At 42.7% G+C, this 23,528-nt stretch overlaps 3 protein-coding genes across 4 annotated transcripts in view; 1 reads left to right on the forward strand and 2 right to left on the reverse strand.

The window, feature by feature from the left end:
- Positions 1–130: 130 nt before the first annotated feature.
- Positions 131–8,110, reverse strand: MIX23 (mitochondrial matrix import factor 23). Its single transcript, XM_014884141.2, has 5 exons — positions 8,003–8,110; positions 6,843–6,968; positions 6,219–6,365; positions 3,916–3,975; positions 131–425 (listed from the first exon to the last, which is right to left on the reverse strand). The coding sequence occupies exons 1-5, from the start codon at positions 8,051–8,053 to the stop codon at positions 375–377; spliced, it is 435 nt and encodes a 144-aa protein (XP_014739627.2). The 5' UTR covers positions 8,054–8,110; the 3' UTR covers positions 131–374.
- Positions 8,111–8,134: 24 nt separating this feature from the next.
- On the forward strand, positions 8,135–16,308 carry FAM162A (family with sequence similarity 162 member A). 2 transcript variants are annotated; one of them, XM_014884136.2, is made up of 5 exons: positions 8,135–8,380; positions 9,384–9,503; positions 11,744–11,852; positions 14,943–15,051; positions 16,072–16,308. In XM_014884136.2, exons 1-5 carry the CDS (start codon positions 8,365–8,367, stop codon positions 16,156–16,158), a joined length of 441 nt encoding a protein of 146 aa, XP_014739622.2. In that variant the 5' UTR covers positions 8,135–8,364; the 3' UTR covers positions 16,159–16,308. The 2 variants fall into 2 exon arrangements, with proteins under 2 accessions (XP_014739622.2, XP_014739623.2); XM_014884137.2 differs by having other exon boundaries at positions 8,359–8,582.
- KPNA1 (karyopherin subunit alpha 1) overlaps positions 12,857–23,528 on the reverse strand; it is a 58,325-nt gene continuing 47,653 nt past the window's right edge. Inside the window, exon 14 of the mRNA XM_014884135.2 lies at positions 12,857–23,528. Coding sequence (XP_014739621.1) covers positions 23,341–23,528 — 188 coding nt within the window. The 3' untranslated portion in view covers positions 12,857–23,340.

Raw genomic sequence — 23,528 nt, forward strand, 5'->3', positions numbered from 1 at the left:
ATTCACTGATATTTCAGCAGGCACTAGCACAGGGAGAGCCTTGTCCTCCCTGCTCAGGATGGGTTTTACTGTTTCTTCCCCTCTGGAACCACTGAAGCTGTGGAAGTTCAAGAAAGATGCCAGTTTTGCATTCCATTTGAAAATTGTTTTAATACTATAAAACTCATTTGTTCACATATTTTGTACAAAAGATGAGTTGTTTTCTCTTAATTACAGGAGAATCATTTCAAGCTTGAGAATTCAGCTAAGTAGGTCCAAAACAAAACAAGATTGGGTTCTACTGGCTCTGGAGGGTCCCAGTTCAGCTCACCCAAGGTCTCTTTCCAGTTTGGCTCTCAGTTATGGACCACCTTGATGGAAAATACCCCACATCATCATTGACTCTTCGGAGGCTTGTAGTGAATTCGGCACCGCTCATTAAATACCTGTGACACCAAAACAGGAGAGCAAAAGTGAGTCAGCCCCATCCAGGAAATGAGCAGAACTTCATAGACAGTTCAGGCAATACCCCGTCATGTAGCACCCATCTCAAGCCACCTAGCTCTGAGGTATCAATAAACGGCACTTACCAAGGCATCCAATTCCATTCTCACCTTCTCTCCTGGCTTTAGTAAATCCGAAGTTTGAAGCCTGATGTTGGGAGACTGCATAGCATTAAGTGTTCTCCCTCAGATAATGCAGACTCTTAATCCTGGCAGGCTGTTATCATCAAAAATGCTGGCGCCTTTTTGTTTTTTAAAGGGAAGGAAATAATCGTTGGAAGGCTCCTGAATGGTTGTGTTCTGTCAGTTCACTTTGGCATTCAAATTTGGGCACTGTATTCCTGTCTTTCCTGAGTAGGCACATCTTACATTGGCAGGACAGCCAAGAAGAGGGGCAAGGGCTCCTGGAAGCCACATGCACACTTCCAGTGATCTGCCCGTCCGTGCCAGTGCTGCTACTCCCTGCAAAGGGCACAGCACTCCTGCCTCACTCACCTCTGGCACCTTCTCTAGGTAAAAATTAGCCCCTAGAACTGGATACTGAGGATCATGTATATTTAGCTTGAACTGCTGCCAGCCTGCCCTAAGAAGGCCAATAAACGTGACTATTTAAAGTAAGGCAGTCTGAATCCAAAGCAAAACACACAGGCTCCCACCGAGATTGCAGGTGCTCTTCACAAGCCATTTAAAGCCATTTAGTTATTTATCAGCTTTTATCCAAACTTGCCCAGCACAAGTCCTGAAAGCAACACAAGCATAACCTGACACCAAGCTGAGGCTCTGGCAGGTGTTGGTTGTCCCACCAGCATTTCCACAAGAGCATATTTTGCCAAGCTGTCCAGGGATTTGGCAGACCCGAGTGCCTATGATCATCAGGATATGAAGTTTCATGAACTCTCCCACTGGCTTTATGTACAAAGTGAGTGATCTTGTAATTTTGGGGAAGTTATCCAACACTATATAAAAATACATTGTTTCAAGCTCTATCTTCCTAGAATCTTCTACAGCTAATCTTCTTATTCAGAGTTCACAACCTATGGCAACTTCAACAAAAGCGAAGCCTGGAGCACACATTAGTTACAGCATTGCTTCTCAACAATTTTGAACTACCTTTCAAATTTCATTTATTTTAAGAAATAGACATGTATTACAAACTGCTTCATACTGCAGAAAACAAAAGCTGTGATATAGGTCCTTTCACACATAGAAATGTGTAGCCATTATGTTGCCACATGGAATAGACACCTCTGGAAGAATTCAGATGAAGTAAAGATTTGAGATCAGTGATAGGAAGAAACTGTAGAAATTAAGAGCAACAGCAGGTCCAATTGAGAAACATTTTGCTACTAAATAAATCACACAATTTTTTCTCCATTGTCCGTTAATGACATTTTAATGGCATATATGTCTAAAAGGGTGCTGGAAATACTCTCTAAAGCTCTGCAAGGGTCTCTAGCATCAAACAACACACCAGCTTGCTTGCTATCATGCTAACTTTCAAAGTATCTACAACAGTAACTCCACAACCTGTGGCAGGAAGATCAACACTGCAGTCTTACTAACACTGCCTCCTACTTTTAGGATCATTGGCTCACAGATCTCAGTGTGTTACTTAAACCACTTAAATGCATTGGCCTACCTATTAAATGCTATTCTCATTTTTCAGACATTATTCAGGAAAAGCAATGGCTGAGAAACCTTCAAATTAATATTACTATGCAAAAGTTCGATTTTGCTGGCTTTTACATATTTGTATAAATCACTCCAACAGTAAACTCCAATGTGGAGGTGCTGGACAAACACTAATGCAAGTGTCTTGTATGAAAGTCAATTCCTGGTTTGGTATCAAAACCCGCTGCATAGATTTCTCTAAAGAAGCATCCTTCTGTATGCCACTATTGCCACAGTCAGCCAGTATTTAAAAAAATTGTTCCCTAATCAGATTTTTCCGATTAGTTTTCACTTGTTTAGGATTAATGGAAATACACAAGTGTACTTCCCAGCCAGAAGTCTACAAGAGTAAAACAGCAGCCTGCACACCAATAATCACTTCCATGTAACAAATTGCATTTGGCCTGCAACCATGACTGGTTCCGATTCTATCAGTGACATTTTTACAGGCAGCTAAAGGAGACGTTTATCTGTATATTCAGGGCACAGTTTAGCAGAGCTGAAGATAAAACCAAGAAATATTTATCTCTTTAAGCCCCACTCTGAACACTGGCTGAGCAGTACACTAGCAAGCTAAAGTACCCCTTCACCATGCTTACCTCACTGTTTATAAACTCTCCATCTTCACGAAAAATTAGACAGTTCTGTCATCAGTAAAAGCTTAATGCAGCTACAAGAAACCTCTGGGATCATTACTAAATTTGGTGCTTCAGAACAAAGAATAGGGTGAGGGCTGTTCCCCTATGGCAGAGCTGCCGTAAAATATTTGCCCCTGATGACCTGCAGCATATTGTTGTTAAGACTGTGGCACTGCTTAGCCAGATCTGAGTGGGTTTAAAACTAAACTGAAGTGCATGCTTAGCTTTTTGGGACAGTACAGAGGTGTAGTGATGGCAAAGCATATGCATAAAACTGTGAAAATGTTCATTTCATCAGCCTGCATTGAGGTTACTGATGGATAGCTAAGACATAAAGCTGTACTGGTTTTACATTGGTGCAATCTAGGGGACTAAAATCAGGAAGTAGGGATTAAAAAGGAAGGTGCAGCCTGTACTAGCTATTTGCAAAAATTCTTTTTGCATTTAGAAAGGGAAAGAGGTTCTCTCTGCAGTATTGAAAGCTCTGAAAAGCAACACCAAACCAGAAAAGGATGCCAGATGTGAAATGCTGCAGTGACACAATACAGCCACCTCAGAATTTATCACCAGATAGCCTTCGGGGCCATCAGTCCAGAGGGTGATCTGCACCCTCTGCTGACACAGGAGAGCAATGGCAAGGCTGCCCTTTGCACCACGGAGTGTCGGTTCAGGCCTGAGAAAACTCCATCAGGAAAAGGTTCAACTTCTACAGCTTCACCCTCCCCTGGGCTCCGCTCAGAGCTGTGATCAGCACCAGATACAGGTAAATGTGAAAGACCCACCTCTCCGACATTGTTAGAGGTTGTACAAAGCTTTTCAGAGAAGTCACCACAGAAAAGCCTATGAAGTGCTCAGCCACTGGCAAGGGGGAGAAATGGACATGGGGAATAATCCACAGTCTTTCCTCCCTGCTAAATCAGATGCGTTTTTTCCCTTGGCAGTGTAACTGAAAAGCTTTGATCTCTGGATCCAGAACTGGGAAAATGACTGACTTGAAGCATTTTCCCCAGCACCACCCTCATCTATTTCTAGTTAACCTGCTTCAAAAGGCACCAGTCCCACACCTCCAGTGCAGAGCTGTCTGTTGGGACAGAACATCATCACTATTAAATGACTGAATATACCTTCCAGCTTCTGTCGTTTACCACTTCTTCAACATTGAGCTCCGATTGCATCAATTTCAACTGCAGAAAATAACAGATAAAAAGGTTATTGTCAAACACGTTTCCCTGCAGCCTTCAGTATTTACTACTATTGCAACTTTCCAGCTCTCAACCCCAGCACCAGGTGCACACCTCCTCTGATGGTGCAAACCAAAGTCCAAGAGCCTGATCCTTCCAGTCAGCCAGTGCTCAGGGCACACACAGGTCTGCAAGGGCACAGTGAAGGCAGACTCACAAAGCAAGCCTGGCAGAAGATCTTGATTATTCCTAAATAATGCCCATCAAGACTTGCTAGCAATTAACTGATTAACATTGATGGCTTCAGAGGCTCAAATAACTGCACCTAAGTCAAGCACTTAGCACAGGGAATGCCAGGGCTGGGGTTAGCTCTGCAGCCTTGAGTTGCCACTCTTGCATTATTAGAGTCATATATGAAGCTGGTGAAGCTGGGAATCCAGCTAGGATCCTGGATTTAAAATTAATGTTAGGAACAGACCCTCTCTGCTTCATTTGCCATCTACTCAGTTCACTGACCAAAAAGGGTCTGCAGTCTGATCACGTGTTGTTCATGCTGTCTGAACCAGTTAATATTTTATGTTACCACTGAAGGAGAAATCAGCTCTACACAGATGCAAAAGCTCTGGCAAGAACTACCACCAATACACAGTTCTTGAGCACTCACTTGACCCGTGAGAAGGGTAAGAATCTCTTTGTTTCACACCTATTAGAAACTTTGAGGTGCAGGTGTGACAGTTATGTTTGGGTAATTTGGTCCTGAAGCAATAGTAGGAGATTTAAGAACCATCTATCATTTATGCCCAAATGTAGGATGCATTCATTAGAGTCTTTAACAACAGACTGAGTCAGAGTTTATCCATTTTCAAAACATGGTTCCAATTAAAGGCCTGGTGAACAGGTGCAAGACAAGACAGCAATCCCACAAAAAACTTTCCAAGTAAGATATCCAGGGACACAGAGTTGCTAACAGTCATTGGATGCACTTTCCCCAACTCAACAGGACTTCAATCTGTTTGAAATAACAATCCAGCATCCAGAGTGACTGGATGACCAGAATAAGTCTGTATAAAATAATCACTCAGAAGATCTTTAGCACTTCAAAGAAACTACTGCTCCAAGTTTTCTCATTCAGTGACCCAGAAGTAATAATTTTACATGAAGTCTTCCAAGTTGTACATCTATCAGGATTAGAGAAACACACATAACAAGGGAAAAAGAGATCTGTATTGCAGACAAGTGAATAGATATTTGAAATTCCCACTCTTAAAACTAGGATGTGTTCTGTCAAGATAGCTTCTCTGACTCGTAGAAAAAACAAAACTGTGTTTTGGAGAGCCAAAAAAAAAAAAAAAAGCAGGGGTGATCTCATAAAAAAACTCTGAGATATTTCTAAATCATGGATTGCTTTTAACATTTGAAGCCACCTCCAATCATTAAACACTATCATTGTAATCCTCCCAGTGTTTTCAGTGAGAGATTTCAGGCTCAGTAACTAAATGATTTAAGGAGTTGGCTCTGTTAACAAAATTCGTAGAAAATACTAAACTACCACTCTAGTTTTCCAAACTAATATCCATGCTTGTTAGCAGTTCAATAAGTGAAGCTTTAAGAATAAAACTGCCACATGGTTCTCTCAGTATCCTTTTCCTTACAAAAGGGGCCCTGGAAGTGGGGTGAGAACAGCAGTGGGGTTCCCTTCTCCACTTCTGATCCTCAATCCCCTATGGTCACCTCTGGTAAAGTACACTTTCCACCCACAGGCCAGAAGGTTGAGAGGGCATCGGCACATTAGAATTCCTATGCAAACCCAGAAGATTCTCTCCTGACATCACAAGTTACTCCAAGTATTAATCCAAGAAATACCAAACAGCAAAAAGGTTGTGTAAGTTGAATTCAAGGTTGCCTGGAAGCATCTTATAGAGAACAGGAAAAGTTAAGCTGTGACTCAGTGGTGTCAGTCAGTGAAGGTCAGAATCCACCATGGGAAATAATGTGTGTTTTTCTACAGCATTTATGTAAAAGAGTCTCAGGAAATGCTCCACTTGCAGGATAAAAGCAGCTCTCTGCCTTGAGGCCTTGGGAAAAAAATTCTCACAAGACCCAACAAGAGCTAACAAGAACCTTGGAAAGGACTGCTTGACTCAGGATCTACCTCAGGTCCTCTCTATCACACACTGGTCTTTCCGTTTGGGAAAGATACCCACTTCTCCCTCTATAAGTGATCTCCAGAAGGCTCCCCCACTCACCTTTGTCTGCTCTTTCCTGAGTTGCTTTAATAATGCTGCATCTTCAGGGGCCTTTTCCCTCTCTTCTTTGAGAGTTTTCACTACAGCGGAAGTCTGAGAGATGCAGTTTTTGATGATTCTTTCTCTATTGGTGTGAGCATCCATCAACTAAGTGGGGAGAGAAAGAAAGTCACAGTAACTCAACAGAGAATAAAAACCTCCTACTTTTAGGTTTAAAGAGACACTTTCTAAAGCGATGCTACTGCTGTGCTTACAGAAATCCCTTTGAATTCATAATACATATGTGGGAAACAATACTGCTTTAAGCAGCAGTTACTCTTAACTCAGATTATCCTGTCGTTCTTGCTCTTACCGAGTTGATCAAAAGTCAAAGGTAAACATGAGAAGTCTTGCAGAGCGGCAGGAAAAGCAAGCACCAAAGGATCAGTATTGCAGAACAAAAAACTTCCCTGCGTGGTTTTAAAGTGAAGCAGTGTGTGGAGATGTTGAGCAGGACAGTTAGGAATACACAAAGCAGGATCTACCAAGGCAGTCCTTTCCTCAGACACTGAGGATGCTTTACCGACCACTGCACATGACAGAGCATCTGGAAGGGAGCTGAAAGTAGAAGGCGTGCACACTCACAGACTCGTACAGCTCTTTACATGTCTGGCCAGGATCAACTTTCCCCACAAAGGAAGCTGTTGGAATCGTAGTGTTTAGTTCATGAACAATTCTATCATCGATTGTCCTCATCACCCTGAGCAGCTCCTGTATTAAAAAAGAGAGAGATACTTGGTTATATCTCTCAGAAAAGCATACTACCAAAAAATTTGCATAATTAAGCGCTATAATAGAAATTAAATAGTATTCCTTACATAGAGTTAGAAACACACCAAAGGAACAATCCCACATGCAGAAGTATGTGCTGCAAACCACGGAGTTTCCTTGTCAGCAAAGTTCAGAGCAGGGTGAGTAACTGATGTTCCCTCAAGTCCCCTGGCCTTGCAAGCAGCATGGACAGGCTGAAGAGCCTGTACCCAAATCCAGTCCATGCTTCCAGACAGGAAACTGGGGGCAAACTTTGAATAAAATCCTCCCACCATTCTGGGGGGCGGGAAGCTGAGCTGCGGGAGGTTTAGGTTGGATCCCAGGAAAAAGTTTTTCACCCAGAGGGTGGTTGGGCACTGGAACAGGCTCCTCAGGGCAGTGGTCACAGCACCAAGCCCGACAGAGTTCAGGATGTCTTTGGACAACACTCTCAAGCACATGGTGTGACCCTTGCGGCGTCCTGCGCAGGGCCAGGAGCTGGACTCGGTGATTCCTGAGGGTCCCTAGCTACTCAGCATATTCTGGGGCTCCGTGTTCGAGAGGCAGGCCGGCTCCCAGGGACCCGCCGGCCTGGGTCCTGCTCGCGCCGCCCAAGTCAGGCTGGCACCTCACGCTCCCCCAAGCGCCGCGGAGGCGCCCACGGAGCTCCCGCCGCCCGCGGGGCTCCCGCGCCGCAAGCGCTGCGTCCCGAGAAAGGCACCTGCAGGGAAGAGGAGGTGCCCGGCCCCGCTCCCGCCGGAGGGATGAAGGAAAGGGAGGGGAAGGCCGGACGCTGCTCCCTCCTCATTGCATCCCGCCGGCTGCGAGGAGCGGGGTGACCTCGCGCACGGGGCGCGCGCTCCCGCGGGGCCGCTGGCCGGGAGGCGGCGGGAGCGCGCGGGACGCGGGCACGGGAGGAGGCGGCGGCAGCGGCGGCGGCGGCGGCGGCGGCGGCGCCCGGCCCGGCCCGTCCCTGCCCGCCCCGCGCGGGTTACCTGGAACTCGGCGAAGTCCTCGCAGCTCGCGGGTCCGCTGGGCGCCGCCATCCTGGATCGGCCGAGGGCGCGGCGGCGCCCAATCCGGCGGGGAGCCGGGATGACGCGCGGGGCGGAGCGGGGCGGGACCCGCCGGAGCGCGGCCCCCGGCGCAGCGGCCCCCGGCCGGGCATCTCCACCGGCAGCGGCCTCGCGGCCCCTTCGCCTCCTCCAGTCGCGGAGAGAGCTCCGGCCGCCCCCAGAGGAGGCGGTGCCGGCTCCGGCGGCCCGAGCGTCCCGCGGCGCGGCTCCTTCCAATCGCGGGCCCGGGGCGGGGCCCAGCGGTGACATTGAGCAGGGCCCAGCAGGCCCGAGGTAGCGCCATGTGGGGCCGCGCCGGTGAGTGGGGGAGGTAGCAGGGAGTGACCAAGCGCCGAGGCCGGTCCGGGGCTCCTGCCGGTTCGCCTCCTTCCCCGGGCCCCCGAGGGACCAGGCCCCGCGCCCGGAGCGAGGCGGCCCCGGCCGGCGCTGCGGCGGGGGCGAAGCCAAGCGTGAGGGACCGTGTCTGATGGACTGGCGTTCAAAACAGTGGCGGGAGTGGGTCTGTGCCTCGGTTTCTCCAAAGAGCTTGAAAAGGGTCCGGTTTCGTTGGGGGTGTCGCCTGTAAATGTAAATTACTGGTTTTTCAGAGCGGGAGTGTATTATACCTCGAAAGTAAAGGCCCTTAGGAGAGACACCTTCGGACAGAATAACGAAGGAAATAAAGAACTAACTTTATATTTTTAAGTGCCCTTTTGCTTTTCTGAGTTAGTTTGATTGGGATTTTGTCCCCAAAACTTTCATTATAATAACTAATGCATTAGAAGTGCCTTCTTTAAAGTATGTGTTCGGATATAAAGTGCCCTGGCCTTTTCTAATGCACTACAAAGTGGTTACCTCTCAGTGCTAATGATTCTGCTTTTTTGACTTTACTCTGTCTATGCTTTTGGGATGTGACAAGATTGATACAATGCTGGTGTGCAGTCCTTGAAATAGCACCATCCAACGTGTATCTGAAGCATTTGTATAGATGAGTTCTTGGAAACTGTGATGTGTAACGTGTTCTAGAAATTGCTGGTAGGATGTTATCTTGCATTCTTTTTTTTCCCCCTAAATTAATTTAATTGCATTCACATTTTTCTATATAAGATAACTGAGCAAGCTCAAGGCATACCTTATAAACAAGTTTTAATTTCCTTGGTAGGCTGTTACAACTAAATCTGGTACTTCTTGCCTTTGTTTTTACTTATTTCTTTTTTTCCCTCTTGTGTTAAAAAAAAAACCCTCGAATGCTTCCATGAAAAGCTGGTTCCGACTTTCTACTGCTCCGAGTTAAATTTGGCCTCTTTGCTTTCTCTTCCAGATATGGCTGTTAAACTGCTGGGAAGAAATATTCCCTCAGTTCTGAGGATGACCGAGGGAGTGGACCTGAAGATAAGCAGAAGATTGTGCATTAAACGTCAGCAAGACCTTCAGTCGAAGAGTAAGAGTCTTTGATAGAGTCATGGAATGTTTCATGCCACAGAATACTTGCATATTTGTGCTGTAATCATCTGAATTTGGCTGACATAGATGCTCATATCCCTGATTTTGTAAGAGTTCTGGTCTCTAGACTGAAAAATGGAGCATTAAGTTTGATAAAGTCTTGTTTTCTAACAAAAAGCCAGGGATCAATATTTCCCCTTGTGAGGGTCACACAGCATACACTTTGTAGCAGATCACCAGAACCTTATCTAGTGCACACTCCTACACAGAGGCTCCTCGGCTCTGCTCTGGAACTGCCTGTTCAGCTGCACTGTAAACTGTTCATGTTTAGGAATGTTGTGTGAGCTAAAAGACTTTTGCAGTTTTTCAGACTGCAGCCAGCTCCAGCGGTTCCAAAAACTGAACATGCCCTGCAGGAAGCGTCTGAATTGTTCATGTTTAAGGGTGGAGTTGGTGAGGGAAAGCTCAGGCCATGAAACATTTTTTCACTATATATGGGACAATTCTGTGCTCTCTGTATCACAGATTCCTTATGGCCCGCCCATGCAGGAGAAAAGGAGCACACAGATGTGAAGTAGTTGGCATGACTGTGTGTTAAAAACATGAATCAGCTTCACTGGGTAGGACAAAAGGTTTCCTTGAAAGTGTGATGTCTTCAGCAGGGGCCAATAAAGAAGTCCCTTACATTTTTTTGAAGTGGGAATGGTGCCCTAGGCAAGAACCTAAGGAACAGAACAGGAAGAGGGTTTCTTTATACCACTGCCCCAGATGTGGCATCTTGGTGTTTAATAGTCCTCACTGGATTTCTTTTTTTCCTCAGAAATTTGTCCAGTTTCTTGAAGCTGGATGTATTTTAGCATCCACATTCTCTAAGAATGTAGATGCTAAAACTCCCTAGGAATTTCTTCTCTAAGAAGAAATTCCTCAGCTACAGTCATGTGTTTTTTTTGAACCTGATGTGGACTTTTTTATAATCTGATTTTACTTCATTTAGTACTCCTTCCAAACCAAGGCCTCATTAAAACCCACACTCCCAATGTCTTTTACAATGCTCTGCTGGGCTGAAGAGAGCTTCAGTCACTGCTTTTCCAGGCCAAATGGTCTCTGTCTGTGACACAGTTTCTTACATGGTGACCATTCCATACCTGTGGCTGTCCTCGGCAGTGTTCTCTGTGCCCGTTCTATTTCAGCTCCCTCTGAGTACTTCCCATGCTTTTCAAACGGCTGGAGTCACAGTTTTACACAGAGGCACAGTAATGCTGTTGTGTTTGAATTCTTGATCACTGACACTTAGACAGTTTTCCTTTCTGTTACTCGCCAAAACCACTGTGGAACCCCAAGGCTTTGCTTAGGTCTAGGTAATGATTAATAAATGAGGGTAGAGTCTGTCATTTGTGTGTGAACTGGAATTGCTTCCTGTTTATGGACAAGGGAGTTCCCAGGCCAGTTCACTGACTCTGGGTTCTGAAGCCCTGTGGCATTTTGGGCTCAGCCCTCTTGTTTATGTTTTTGAATAACTGTTGGTGTCAGCAAACTGTATCCACCCCACTTCCTAGATAATCCATGAATCCATGAGGGACAACACGGCCATGCAGGATACTGCCTGTTGTTTAAAATAAAAAAGGAAAAAGCTGTCTATCTTTGCACTTTGTTTCTTAGATTTTAATGGTGTGTTATGTATTAAAAGCTTCCCCTGTTACATTATGAATATTTTGTATACAGAGTTTGAAAGACTGAACTGAAAATTATGTGTCCAGTCTTTGCCTGTTATCTGTTTATTTATACCTTCAGGTAAGATAAAATCTTACACTGCTTGAAAAAGTTAACATTCCGTGAGGTTATATTGGTTTTTACTGTTATTGTGCAGCATGTTGGCTTTTCTATAGCTGTTTCACTTGATTTCCTTTTTTTTAAAACCTTATTTAAATGAAATAGAAAAACAGCACCTTAGGAAGCTTAGATGGTAGAGCAGCTTCTGCATATTTAGACCTGCAGATACAGAGGTTTTGGGAAGGATTTGGCTTTCCTTACATGGCTTCAGTTTAATCCATATTTACAGATTTGTTAATCTTTGATACACTTTTCATTCTCTAACGACCTCTAGCAATCATATTTAGAGTTCTGTATTGTTCATCCTAACTGTTTTTGTTAGAGGTCTGACCATCCAGCTTCTCTGACTGTTGTTTTTGGTGGTGTTTTGTTGTTTTGTCTTTGTGTGTTTTGTTGGGGTTTTTTTAGGTCGATCTGCTTCGGGGGTGCCTGGATACAGGCCTACTGACTGGGAGAAAAAGTTTTTGTTGTGGGCAGGCCATTTCAAAAAGGCAGAGGATATACCAGACACTGTCTCGTAAGTGTTGCTTTTGAAGCTGTAAAAGAGACTTTGTGCAGCAATAAGGTACTTGAATGCAACGGCAAAGTAACTTTTCTTAAAACGAATGGACACCTTGCACAGCTGAAAAATCTTACCCTGCTATGTTTGGTGTATCATCCGTGTAGATGAAATGACCTAATGACCTCAGCAATTCTCTCGTGCTATGATAATGTATGCCTCTTGATTTTTTTTTTTATTCTTTTTTTTTGCAAAGGGTTGACCAGCATTTATCAGTTGTTTCATTAGAAAACCATGTCAGATCAATTCGTTTTTACTCTTCTCTCACAATTAGAAAGCTTTTCTCAAACATTAGTGTGAGCTTTTTCTAGTGTTTTTCATTATATGTCAGTCTTTTGCTGTGGGAAACTTTTATATACAGCTATAAAATAACTGAAACCCATATAAAGTATTTATTAATGATTACCTAAAGGTCATGTGCCAATTTCCTTTACTGTTGGAATTTAAACTAACAGTATCAAGGCTCCCTAACTATATATAGTCAAAATTTCCCTGTTGCTGCTGAGTCCAGTGTGAAGTAGAAAATAAAACTGGATGCTCTGGTTTGCACACCAAAAATAAAGATCAAACTTATCAACAATAGACAAGTATTAGTTTAAAAAACACTCCTAGTAGTATAGTTATCTTCTAAAACATGCTCGTAATGGTTTTAAATACATGTTTATTTAAATTCAAAAGAAACAGTCAATCTTGCACAACTTGAGTAAGAAAATGATGTAGCTGCCCTCTTAAATATTTTCTGTTTGTTTGGTTGCACTGTGTGGGAATTGAAGATCCACCCCTGTATTTAAATGTATCACAATGAATGAATTTTGTTAAAAGTAGAATCCTTCCATTTTGTATTGAATCATTTTTCTTAAAACTACAGGAGTAAATTATTAAAACTTAATATCACTTCATATATTTTTGCGTACCAAACATTTGTTACAAGTGTTTTTAAGAAAACAGAATTAGCAAAGTGATTGATTTCAGTAGTTTATTGAAAGGACAAACCAACTTCTGATAAAAGCTGACCATTTCTGCAAGTGCATAGGGAAATCTTTTTATTTAGACAAATAATTGAGCCAAATCTGAGAAGACAACTGAGAACTATAAAAGCACAAAAACTTGTTTTCCTGTTCTGAGATTAATTGTGGGTTGTAAGAGCCTGTGATATAATTCAGTAATCTTGTAAAATGTGGTGAAGCAACCTCTTTATTAAACAATTGTTAAACTTAACCACTGAACTGATATAAATGCAAGTTGTGTTTAGATATCTACCTTTTGCTCTTGTAAATTCTTCACACATCTAAGGTATTTCCAAAATTAACCTAGCAAACTTTTTAAAATCCTACTGTTGTGCATTTCAGCTTAATTGCAGCCTGCACTCAAGGCTTTGACTGCAGATTATTAGCAGAAACAAATAACCTGGATGCTAAAATTAAGCATTAGTTTCATTGTAGATGGATGTGTTTGTTCCCTATGATCAGAAATCTTGTATTCACATCAATACTCTGACAAAAACAAGAACAAAACTTCTCAGCTCTCAGGTCCTGTGTGATTTACCATGCTGAACTATCATGGATCCTTAAGTATCTTTTTTTTTCTTCCAAATGTAAGGGTCAAGATTCCATATTCACTCATGTTTATATATAGTAATAATTTCCCAATTCGATTCAATCCATTTGCCATGTTAGTTTTGCTAATTTGATGTATTTATTCTTTTCATCAAACAATGCTGGTGCTTTTCCAGTCTTCTGGAATTTTGTCATGTGCCAAATATAATCAGTGAGAATACCAGCCCTCCTTGAGAAGGGAGTTATCTGGCCTAAATTCTGCAAGGAGAGTTAAATATATGAGGTGTATGTCTTTGGTTATTGTGGAAAGCACTTCTAAAAAGCATTAATGCTTCATTGGCCCTTCGTGCTTTGTTCTCTCTAACACAGACTTAAAACCTACTGTAACCAGGATGTCATTTGGGTAGAATGATCTTCAGCGTTTAACTCAAAATAAATGACCTTTTGTTTTCACTCTTCACATGTACCGCTGGAAGGTGTTAATAACTGCCACGCTTCTGGTTTTTAAAAGATAACAGCAGAGTAAGCAACAGGTTTGCCAAAAAGGTGGTATAGCTACTGGTGTAGCTGGCTAAGCCCCCTGGAATTAAAAAAAAAAAAAAAATTAAAGAGTTCCTCTGTCCAAAGGTGATGTTGGAAAGCTTACGATCCTCGACACCTCCTTAGTTCTCAGGAAAGCAGCTCACTTTAAGACTATTTACTCCAGCAGGAGTGGCAACCACTGGTCTTTAACCAAGTCCTACTCAGAATTTCTGAGCATTGCATTCAGCAGCCTGTGTGTCACTTACTGTCCTTTCAAGTCCTGTAGCAGAGGAAGCACCTTGCTGCATCATAAGACTGCATCATAAATGAAACCATTTTGAAGTTCAGGCAGAAGAAGTTCCAAAGCTGTGCTAATGTTTCCCTCTGCCCAAGAAACTCTCAACTGCTTAAACACTGTATTTTGTTTTTTACCAGACTTCTGCTATTTGGAGAAAAAGGCATGTTTTACTATGTTAACAGTAAAACACAATTATAATACGGGTGAACTATGAATCACAATTATAATACAAGTGTGTTCTCCCTAACTTTGCAAATATTGGAAGATGGTAGTAAGCACAGAGAGAGCTGACAGTAAGAAAAATATTGTATTGGTTAAAGTATTCCTCTCTTTTTCCTGTTCTTTCTGGAATGAACATACACACTTAAATCCTGCAGCCTTCCTTCTTAGCACTGCAGTCGAGTGGTCTGCAAAAGCAGCATTTTAACAATTGAGTAACCAAAGTTTTAAAAGTTGGGTTTGTTTCCAGCTTTGAGAGGAATGCCTCTGTTACCAAGTATCTCCCAAGGTACTTAGGGATCAGCCTTTCCTGTTCTTGTAAAACTTTGTGCAAAGAGCCAAGTGCTGTTAGCATTACACAAAGCTACCAAGACAGCACACTAAGAGAAATTAAATAATTAGCCAAGTGAATTATTTGGGTCTCTGATAATGAGTCTTTTATTCTTTCTTGAGGCTTGAAACAGTGAGAGCAGCTAAGAGCACCCTGCGTGTGAAGTTCAGCTATTTCATGATTGCCTTGACAATAGTGGGATGCATCATCATGGTGGTTAGGGGGAAGCAGGTAAGCACAGATGAGGGCAAATAAATCTTCATTGAAACTTCTTAGTTCCTGTATGGATTTTTAGCACTGTCTTGCTTTGAGGGTTTGGGATTTTGTTTTGGGGTTTTTTGTCATCACTGAACAAAATTTAAACAAGTCCTCCTGGTTCCCTAAAGTTTCCCTCATTGACTAATTCCCATCTGAAAAGGATGATATCATTGTTAAGACGCTTCCTTTAAGAAAACCCAGACGAAAACCTCTGACCTTAAAGCATCTGTGTGGCAGAAGAAACTTATTTTTTATGCTTTCTTCTGATGACAATGTTCAGGTCTGGTTTCTATGAACTACTGTGTTCTAGAGAAACCTTAAAAGTAGTGACAGTCTTAACCCCAGCACTGTGAGCTACTGAGTGTCACCTGACATTTCTGTCAGGATTTGTCTATTAAAATGAAAAGGACGGAGCACTCTGAAACAGTGGAAGGATTTTTCCTGGCTTTAACAGCAGAGATCAAACATTGATGATTCCCAGAGCATTCTCCTCTGTACTGGACTAGTATGAGTGCAAATACCAGGAAGAGAGGACAACTACTTTGGAATCGTTGTTTTCAAAGCAGCTGGAATTATTTATGTTTTCTGAGATGAGCTCAGTTGGCCAGAGAATGGTGCTAATAATGCCAAGGTTGCAAGTTTGATCCCCCAGTGGGCCATTCACTGAAGAGCTGGAATTGATGATCCATGTAGTCCCTACCATCTCAAAATATTCTGAGTCTGTGATACTAACTTTTGATTTCTTTCTAGTATCTCTGTCTCGTGAAAATCAGATTAGTACTAAATGGTGACCAGAAGCACAGAATGTATCTGCTAGGTACTTGAGAAAAGGGTTTAATTTATTCCCAGAGAAGTAATTACTTTCAGCCTCTATTTTATTTTAACCCTCTTGGCTTCTTGTCATTGAAGCTGACAGAAGTGTGCCTTGGTAATGATAGGTCAGGTATTTTTGTGGTCCTTCAAGTGATAACTGATGATCTTATTACATTGTAGGCTATGAAAAGACATGAATCTCTTCTGAGCATAAACTTGGAGAAGAAAGCCCAGTGGAGAGCAGAAGGTACATCTGCTAAACCGTAGAGGAGGAAATGAAGTGATCAAGGACTGGGATAGAAAAGCAAAAGTCCCTTTCAGCACTGAGAGCTGGATATCATCACATCTTTCCTGTATGTTAGTTCTGTACACTCACGTTCAAGAAAAAATAAATAAGTTGTCTCATAATTAATAAAACCAGAAATACCTATTTTTTTTTCCTAATAACAGCCCCTTTCTTCCAAACTCTTTTCTTCATGGTTAGAGAGAGAGGACACACGAGCACAGTGGATAAGCAACGTAATTGTTTCCCACATGCTGTGCACCAGACTAAGCATCTTTTAAAGTACTGCAGGACCTGTACCTGCATTCTTGGTACCAATCCTCTGCATGAAGTCACATGCTCTTACTTACCACTTACAGGAAGGTAACTGTAACACAAAAGAATGGTCCGTTTGGTTTCCACTTGCACATATATGCTTCTACAAACAAAATACCTTCACTAGCCAGTCATCCACTATCACTGACTTTTTCAGGTTTCCTCAGCAAGAATAGAGGAACTGTATTTATTCTGTATTGGTACTGGCTACTTTAGATAATCCACGTGCTCCTCTTTGTGCAAGACAGAACAATTATTAAGGGAGCCCTTGAGCTAAAAGTTACTGCCTGACCTGCATTAACATCAGCAAAATGAAAGGTATTAGAAAGCCTAGGTCCTGTTATTCTGTCTGCATTTGTTTAAGTGAGGGGTAACTTCTTGTGAAGAACTGCTTGCCTTCAAGGAACGAGTGAAATAGCCTTCCAGAGAACCATGGTGTTGCAGCTGACACCTAAGAGTGGTCCCAGCAGAGCTGGCAGTGAGATGAGAAAACATCCAAGATGAGGGAACAGAGATGACTATTTTGAGGAATACTGAGCAACAGCTTCAACCTGTACTCTAAGATTTACTATTTAGAGGCACGTGAGTATGAGAAAGTCAATCAGGTATTCCTGTTCTCTGCTACTATGAATTTTCTTTCTTTATGAATCTCCTTTAGATTTATACGTATTTTGCTCTTTTAAACTGTTGTCTGTACTTTCATCATCCTAGACCCACCTAGAGATCACCTGCCTCAAGAGTACTATTTCTGGCATTGGGCCCAGTCACACACTATTCACGCTGAACAGCCCGCAGCAACCAGGGAAAATATTTTCCTTCCTCCTTTCAGTTCATTTGGAAGGAAATGTAGATTGGAAGTGTCAGGACTGTTCAAAACTATGTTAACTGACCAGCACCACCCTGCTGACTGGCCCTGGGGACTCCCAAACCACGAGACATACCAGCTTAACAAAATTAGTTTGTGAACTTTCTCAGAGAGAGAAGGAGATTATTTTTATTGTACCCCTAAAAATTAGCAGTATTGCTGAATAATCAAAAGCCTTACAAAAATGCAGGGTAAATCTTCACTAGGTGCTGCAGTTCATCTCTGAATTCCATTTCTGAGTACCACAGTGAGATGTAACCCATCAGACAAGCTGTGTCATCAGTTCCACCACAGAAGTCACAACCTTCAGGTGATACAATGACCTGTCATCAGATTCTCTGGATGAAAATTATCATAAGTACACTGTCAAGCAAGCAGAGCAGGATTGCAGGGATGTGTCCACTTAATTAGCACTGAATGCAAGCCATATTTAATTTTACTGCAGGTATGTGAACAGATTTTCCATGACAATTCTGGTTCTTTGCCACACTAGTAGGGATACAAGTGGGAACCAAAACAAAATCTTGCCCAAATACATGCCTGTGGTCATGTATGTACTAAATGACACCAAAAAAAAGAACGTGCATTTTAGACAGCGTTTCAGGTTTCTGTGAAGAAAAACTTGTAATTTATGCTTGGTGATGGCTAAGCTTAAAATTGTGCATCTCGAAAATATCACCCTTTCAATACACACCTCTGAGTGCACTCTGTGAACAGAACGGGCAGGTACCTCTCCTAGTTTCGGAAATAAAACTATTTGGACTCATCCAGCTGCTGAAGTACTTCAAAGAAAAATATGCAAAACACCACTTCAAAAGCAACAGTTCAGAGCAGCAACAGTCACCAGTTTTTCATTTTAAATTTCTATAAGCTTTATACTATTTACTCAAAAACTGAAGTCTGGCCCAGTGGTTTGACAAAAGCTCCACATATCCTTCTGTCAGCCTGGTATCTCCACCATTTCAGAATCTGCCATAAAGACTCTGCATCACTGCCCGACTTTGTGTTTTCTTTCAACTTCCGCATAGACTCAAGTCTCAAACCAAAGCCCAAGACAACAGGCTTTGGGTGGTCTCCAGCTTGCTCCCAACCACTGTACTGTTTTCTTTCCAAGTAGCTGGGTACTATAAAATTACGTAAATCTTTCTCAGTGAGGCAGTGAAAGGAACCACCTCTTTCCTGGTGTCATGACCTCCAAGAAGCACTTCTGAACACGGACAGTGGTTACAAAACCAGCACACATTTCTGGCCAAAGCAGCCAGTCCAACTTAACACCCCTCAGACCACTGAGAGCTCATAGCTTCAGCCCAAAGCCTTTCAACAGTGCACGATGGAAGGAATATACTAAACCTTAAAAGGTACCTCATTTTCTTTCTCCCCTTTGGCTTGGTCTGTAACACCATTCCCATTTATCTAGAACAGTCCAATTTATCAATCCTATACCATGTGCCTTATTGCTGTACCTGGTCCAGAGGCAACTGAAACTTCCTAATGCAGCAATCACCTGACAAGTCCAACACTGCCTCAGTGGAACAGGAGCAGGAGCCATAGCAGTACACAAAAAGGTCTTGCTCACTTTTGTACTAAGACCCAGGCACCTGAAGAAAGACCTTCCAAGTCTAAAACTGGCATAGGAGAGTACCGATAGTGTGTTGTGCCAACTTCCAGAAGCAAAAAAAAAAAAAAAATCATACTGGAAGAGATGGGGATTTACTTTAAGCTGGCATAGAGAGCAAGTGCACAGAGGTAAGACAGCTGGTCTGGAAGTTTCTAGAGAAGCAGAGAAGTGTATTGCCAGGAGCACTGTCACATGTAGGACCATGGAGTTCTTCAATAGTCTTGGATGCTAACAATAAAAAAAAAAAAAAAAGCAGGACCAAGAACACATAGGTCCAGGGTCATTGCCTTCCTCCCTTCTTTTAACATTAGGCAAAGGGTCTTCAGCCACCTGTATTTGGTTGGCATCAAGGAACAAACACAGGAATTTAGGAACAGGCTGAAGTCTCTAGGCAGCAGTTCCCTCAAATGATTGTGATACCTTCCCAGGAGCCCCAAGTGCTGGCCCTGGCCTAGTTACTGAGTTTTCAATAACCTGCTCCATCATCCCTTGTATCCTGAATCCAAGACACTGACCTTGTCTGCCCTATTCCACTGGGAACTTTATCAACAGAAAGAATTACGGCTCCTGTTTGCTGCCCAAACAAAACCACAACTTTATTGGCACTACAGATCTGTGTGCTGGACTGCTAGATTGCAATTCCAAGCAGTCCTGCATCTTCCTTTCTCAAACACCTAGTTTAAAACAGACATTGTTAAAATCTCAGTGCAGTGCTTCCACCTCATTTCTGATGTTTCTAAAAGAATTCAGTAAATTCTCATTACCAGCCTGTGGGGCTTTTGGAAGATGCTTAGATCATATCTCTACAAGCCAAAAGAAACCAATGCGTGTATTTTAACTTTGAAAAAAGTATGAGACACTTTTCTAGCATTTCATGCTGCCTGACAGAGCTAAGAGAAGAACTCAAGAATTCCAACACCTCCCTAGCCCTACCCTCTACATGAGACCGTGCTGCCTCTTATTTAGGCACAAACCAACAACAGATCATTCAAAACACAGCGTGACCTTCACGAAAGTGGCAGCTAGAAGCGTTCTCTGAGATGGTCTCTGTCTGAGGACATCCTTCAGGAGAGCAGAGAATACCGGTTTCAGTGCTTCTAGCAAGGGACACAGCCACACAGAACTGTGTTAGGAAGCAGTGTTCAAGCAATATGCTGTAATGATCCTGATACTTTCACTGGCACTTCTCCTCCAAAACAGAGTCCTTCATTTGTGGCCTGAATGTTATTTATTAGATGGGTAACATTTCACTACATGTTTGGCTCCGTTAAAATTCAAGTAGTTTACTTGCCCTTACCAAGTAATTCTGATCAGTCTGTATCAGTGAGCTTTTCCTTTTATAATTCACAAGTCTCATCTCCCTTCTGTACTCACTTAATTTGCAGCCTTTTGTTAGAAGTAGATTTTGGTTTTTTTCAACCTATTAATAAGGCTAAGTAAAGCAACACTGAGAACTGGTTGCTGGAAGATCCTGATGGAAATACACTCAATTAAGCACCATTTAAAATTACATTGAGACCTATGAGTTAGCCACATTTTAATCCATTTAATGTGTGCCATGTTGATTCTTGTATTGGTGTGGTTTTCACTCAAAATATTATGCGGTACCAGTTAAATGCCTTACACAGTCTAAGTATTTAGGACAACAATATTACCTGCGTCAACCAGGCCTGTCACTTCAAACAAACATACCAAGTTTAAAGATTTATACTTATCTGCTCTGAATTCACATATCCACGGCAAAAGTAACAAATACTGGCCAGGCTCCTTACACAGGAAGGCACACCAGTCAGCTTAAATGGACTCTTTTTTAATTCACTCATTTAGAGGCAATTGTCATTACTTTCTTGGGGGGCAGGGGAGGGAAACGCCAATGCACCACATTGTTTTCACTAGCCTGGAAGAGAAAACACTTATATATATATAGATATATAGGTATGTATATATACACACACTTTATGTATGTGTGTATATATATGTGTGTGTGTATATATGTATATATACACGCTAGTGTATATATACACAGAATATACATATATGAATATACAGAATATATACACACACACTTTGCTCAGATTTGTTTACAAAATATGTAGCATTTTTATACCATCCAATAAGAGGTACATGGTTTTAAACAAATCTTATAGAAATGACATGTTATTGGAAATTTACACGTAAAAAAATCCAGCACAAAAAAATCCAAAAGCTAAAACAAGATTTGCTACTAATCAGTGCTTCTATCACCCTTCAAGAAAAGAGAAACACAGTTATTTATATGTGATGTAAAGGCAACATTGAGGGGTTTTTTTGCTTTTTTTTAAATTAACCACCAAATTTAACCCCCTAAAATTACAAAGAATTGAAGTCCATTTACAGATCAAGTGCAGTAAACTAAATGTTCCTTCAGCACAAAGCAGCACTAGAGAAAGTAACTGGGAGAGGGAAAGTAGAGGCCAACTGGCTTAGCTAGGGAGGCAGCAGGTGGCTTCTGCAGTGGCCACACAGGTCAGAGTCTCCATCCTGAAGCAAAGATAGAAGACTTTATTTAAATAATGGTCACACAGAGCTGATGTTCAGGCCTTTGCCTAGCTTCTTTCAGCAGTATGACAGGTGACTTATGTGTTTTTATTACTCTGTATCCAATGGGCTGGTTTTGCTTTTGCAGTGGCTTATCACTGAGAGGAGTCATGAGGATCTTGAAGACAGTTCCGCCACGAACATTTACCACAGGTACATGACGCTGCAGTTGCCAGTGGCAATTTTGAAATGTTTACACTGGACAAATGTGTGTTCCAAGCATCCAAAATAGCTTGAAGGAACATAGTCTGATGCAGGGGAGAGCGGACAGCCTAGGGAATCCATTGCATTCTCCGAAATGGAACTACCACTTTCAATCAGGCAGCATCTCCCCAGTTGTGTGAAGAATTTGGTGTCAATGTCAGCTGAACTCAGTGAGGAGTGGCTGGCCTTTGCATCAGAGGTCTGTGATCCAAGCAGGCTGCAGAGCCAAGAACATGCTGCTAGCAGAAGGGCAATCTTCAGCTGCGTGCGGCAGCTGCCATGCAGTCAACGATGCCTTACTGATGTCACCTGGAGGAACCATGCGTTCCATGCTGATTCACCTGACATCTCATAAACAGTGAAAGGGAACAGTGAAATGAGGGGCAGGTGGATCCAGATGTAATAGTACTATCCTGCAAATGTAGTGTCATTTTAGTTAAATAAGGACCTTGACCAGGAGGACTATATTCCATCAGGTGAGCCGGAGAGAAAGCTATTGTCTCATGAAAATGAAAAGGAGATCCAACACTCCTTGTGCCAAGTTTCACAAATTAAGATTTCTGTATTCAGAAGTTAACTTTTCAGAAGACAAATCTGTTCAAGTCACGCTGTGTAAAAATGTAAAGAGGCAGACAGGAACTTTTCAGCCATAACTAGAATACCAGGGACCAGACTCTGGAGCATGGAGCCAGAAAGGGCTTGATTTTTAAGGAAGGCCCGGCTGGATCATACTGTGCTGGCAAGCAGAAGTGGAGGCAGTTTCTCCATTCTAGAAGCTGTTTTGGAAAGTCATTTCTGGGGACGTGTTAAGAGTGACCTATTCACAGGTTCCTTTTTTTGTGTACGGAGAGGAAAAACTGGGAAGGTATACAAATCTCCACAGTGGTCTGCAATCCAACTTGGGAGCTCAGTGTTGAGATGGGATGGGGCCAGATGTGTTCAATATTCCTAAGAACCACAAAACATGTCCATTGCAGCCTGTTGTTGCAGGGGATAGAGAACTTACTCCACTGTTTGTAACATGCTCCTCATGCCAATAACCCCAGCTGGCACATACAGCAAGGTAGATAAATCACGTGTGAAGGTTTAACATATCTCTCGCAGCCGTCCAAAGAGGAATCCAGGGGAGAAAACAAGGGATGAATTCAGCTACATTCTCAGAAAGGCTGAATGTCTCCCTGGACCGCAGGCATACTCTGCAGCAAATACAAGAGAAAGGCAGCCTTCTCTTGGATGCCAGGAGTGGGGGTGGAGGCCAGGAGTGCCCAAGTGGAGGAGGGATTACTTTCCTGTAACAGGAACAGGGTATATCTCGAAGTATAGAAAGGTGCCTCAACTCCACAAAGATGACAGTGGAGAGATTCAGAATCTAGAGAAGAAGGGTGATTCTGGCGACCCCTTGCCAAGGAGGGGATATCCTGCCACGGAGAGCCAAAAGTTTTCCAGACGTATGTAAGAGCATGTGCACAAGGCAAGCAAATGAGCGCAAACAGGGTTATGGAAAACATTGAGAGAATCACTCCACGGGTGGCTTGTGGCTCGACAACAGGACTGACTAGGTAGAGGAGCACACAGCACAGGGGCACCTCAAAGCTGGAAGCCTTCCATGGGAGCCTCACACTGCTGGAAGATATACTGTTGCTGATTGATATCTACTTGTGGGGCAATGCTGCTGTCTTCATCCTCTGTTCCAAAGTAGTGCTCAATCAGATCAAAGGCCTTCTGGTAAATCTCTTGATTCTCATGGCTCTGCAGGAATTCGATCTTGTCCAAGC

The sequence above is a fragment of the Sturnus vulgaris genome, chromosome 2, assembly GCF_052056855.1.
Source record: "Sturnus vulgaris isolate bStuVul1 chromosome 2, bStuVul1.hap1, whole genome shotgun sequence".
Lineage (NCBI taxonomy): Eukaryota > Metazoa > Chordata > Aves > Passeriformes > Sturnidae > Sturnus > Sturnus vulgaris.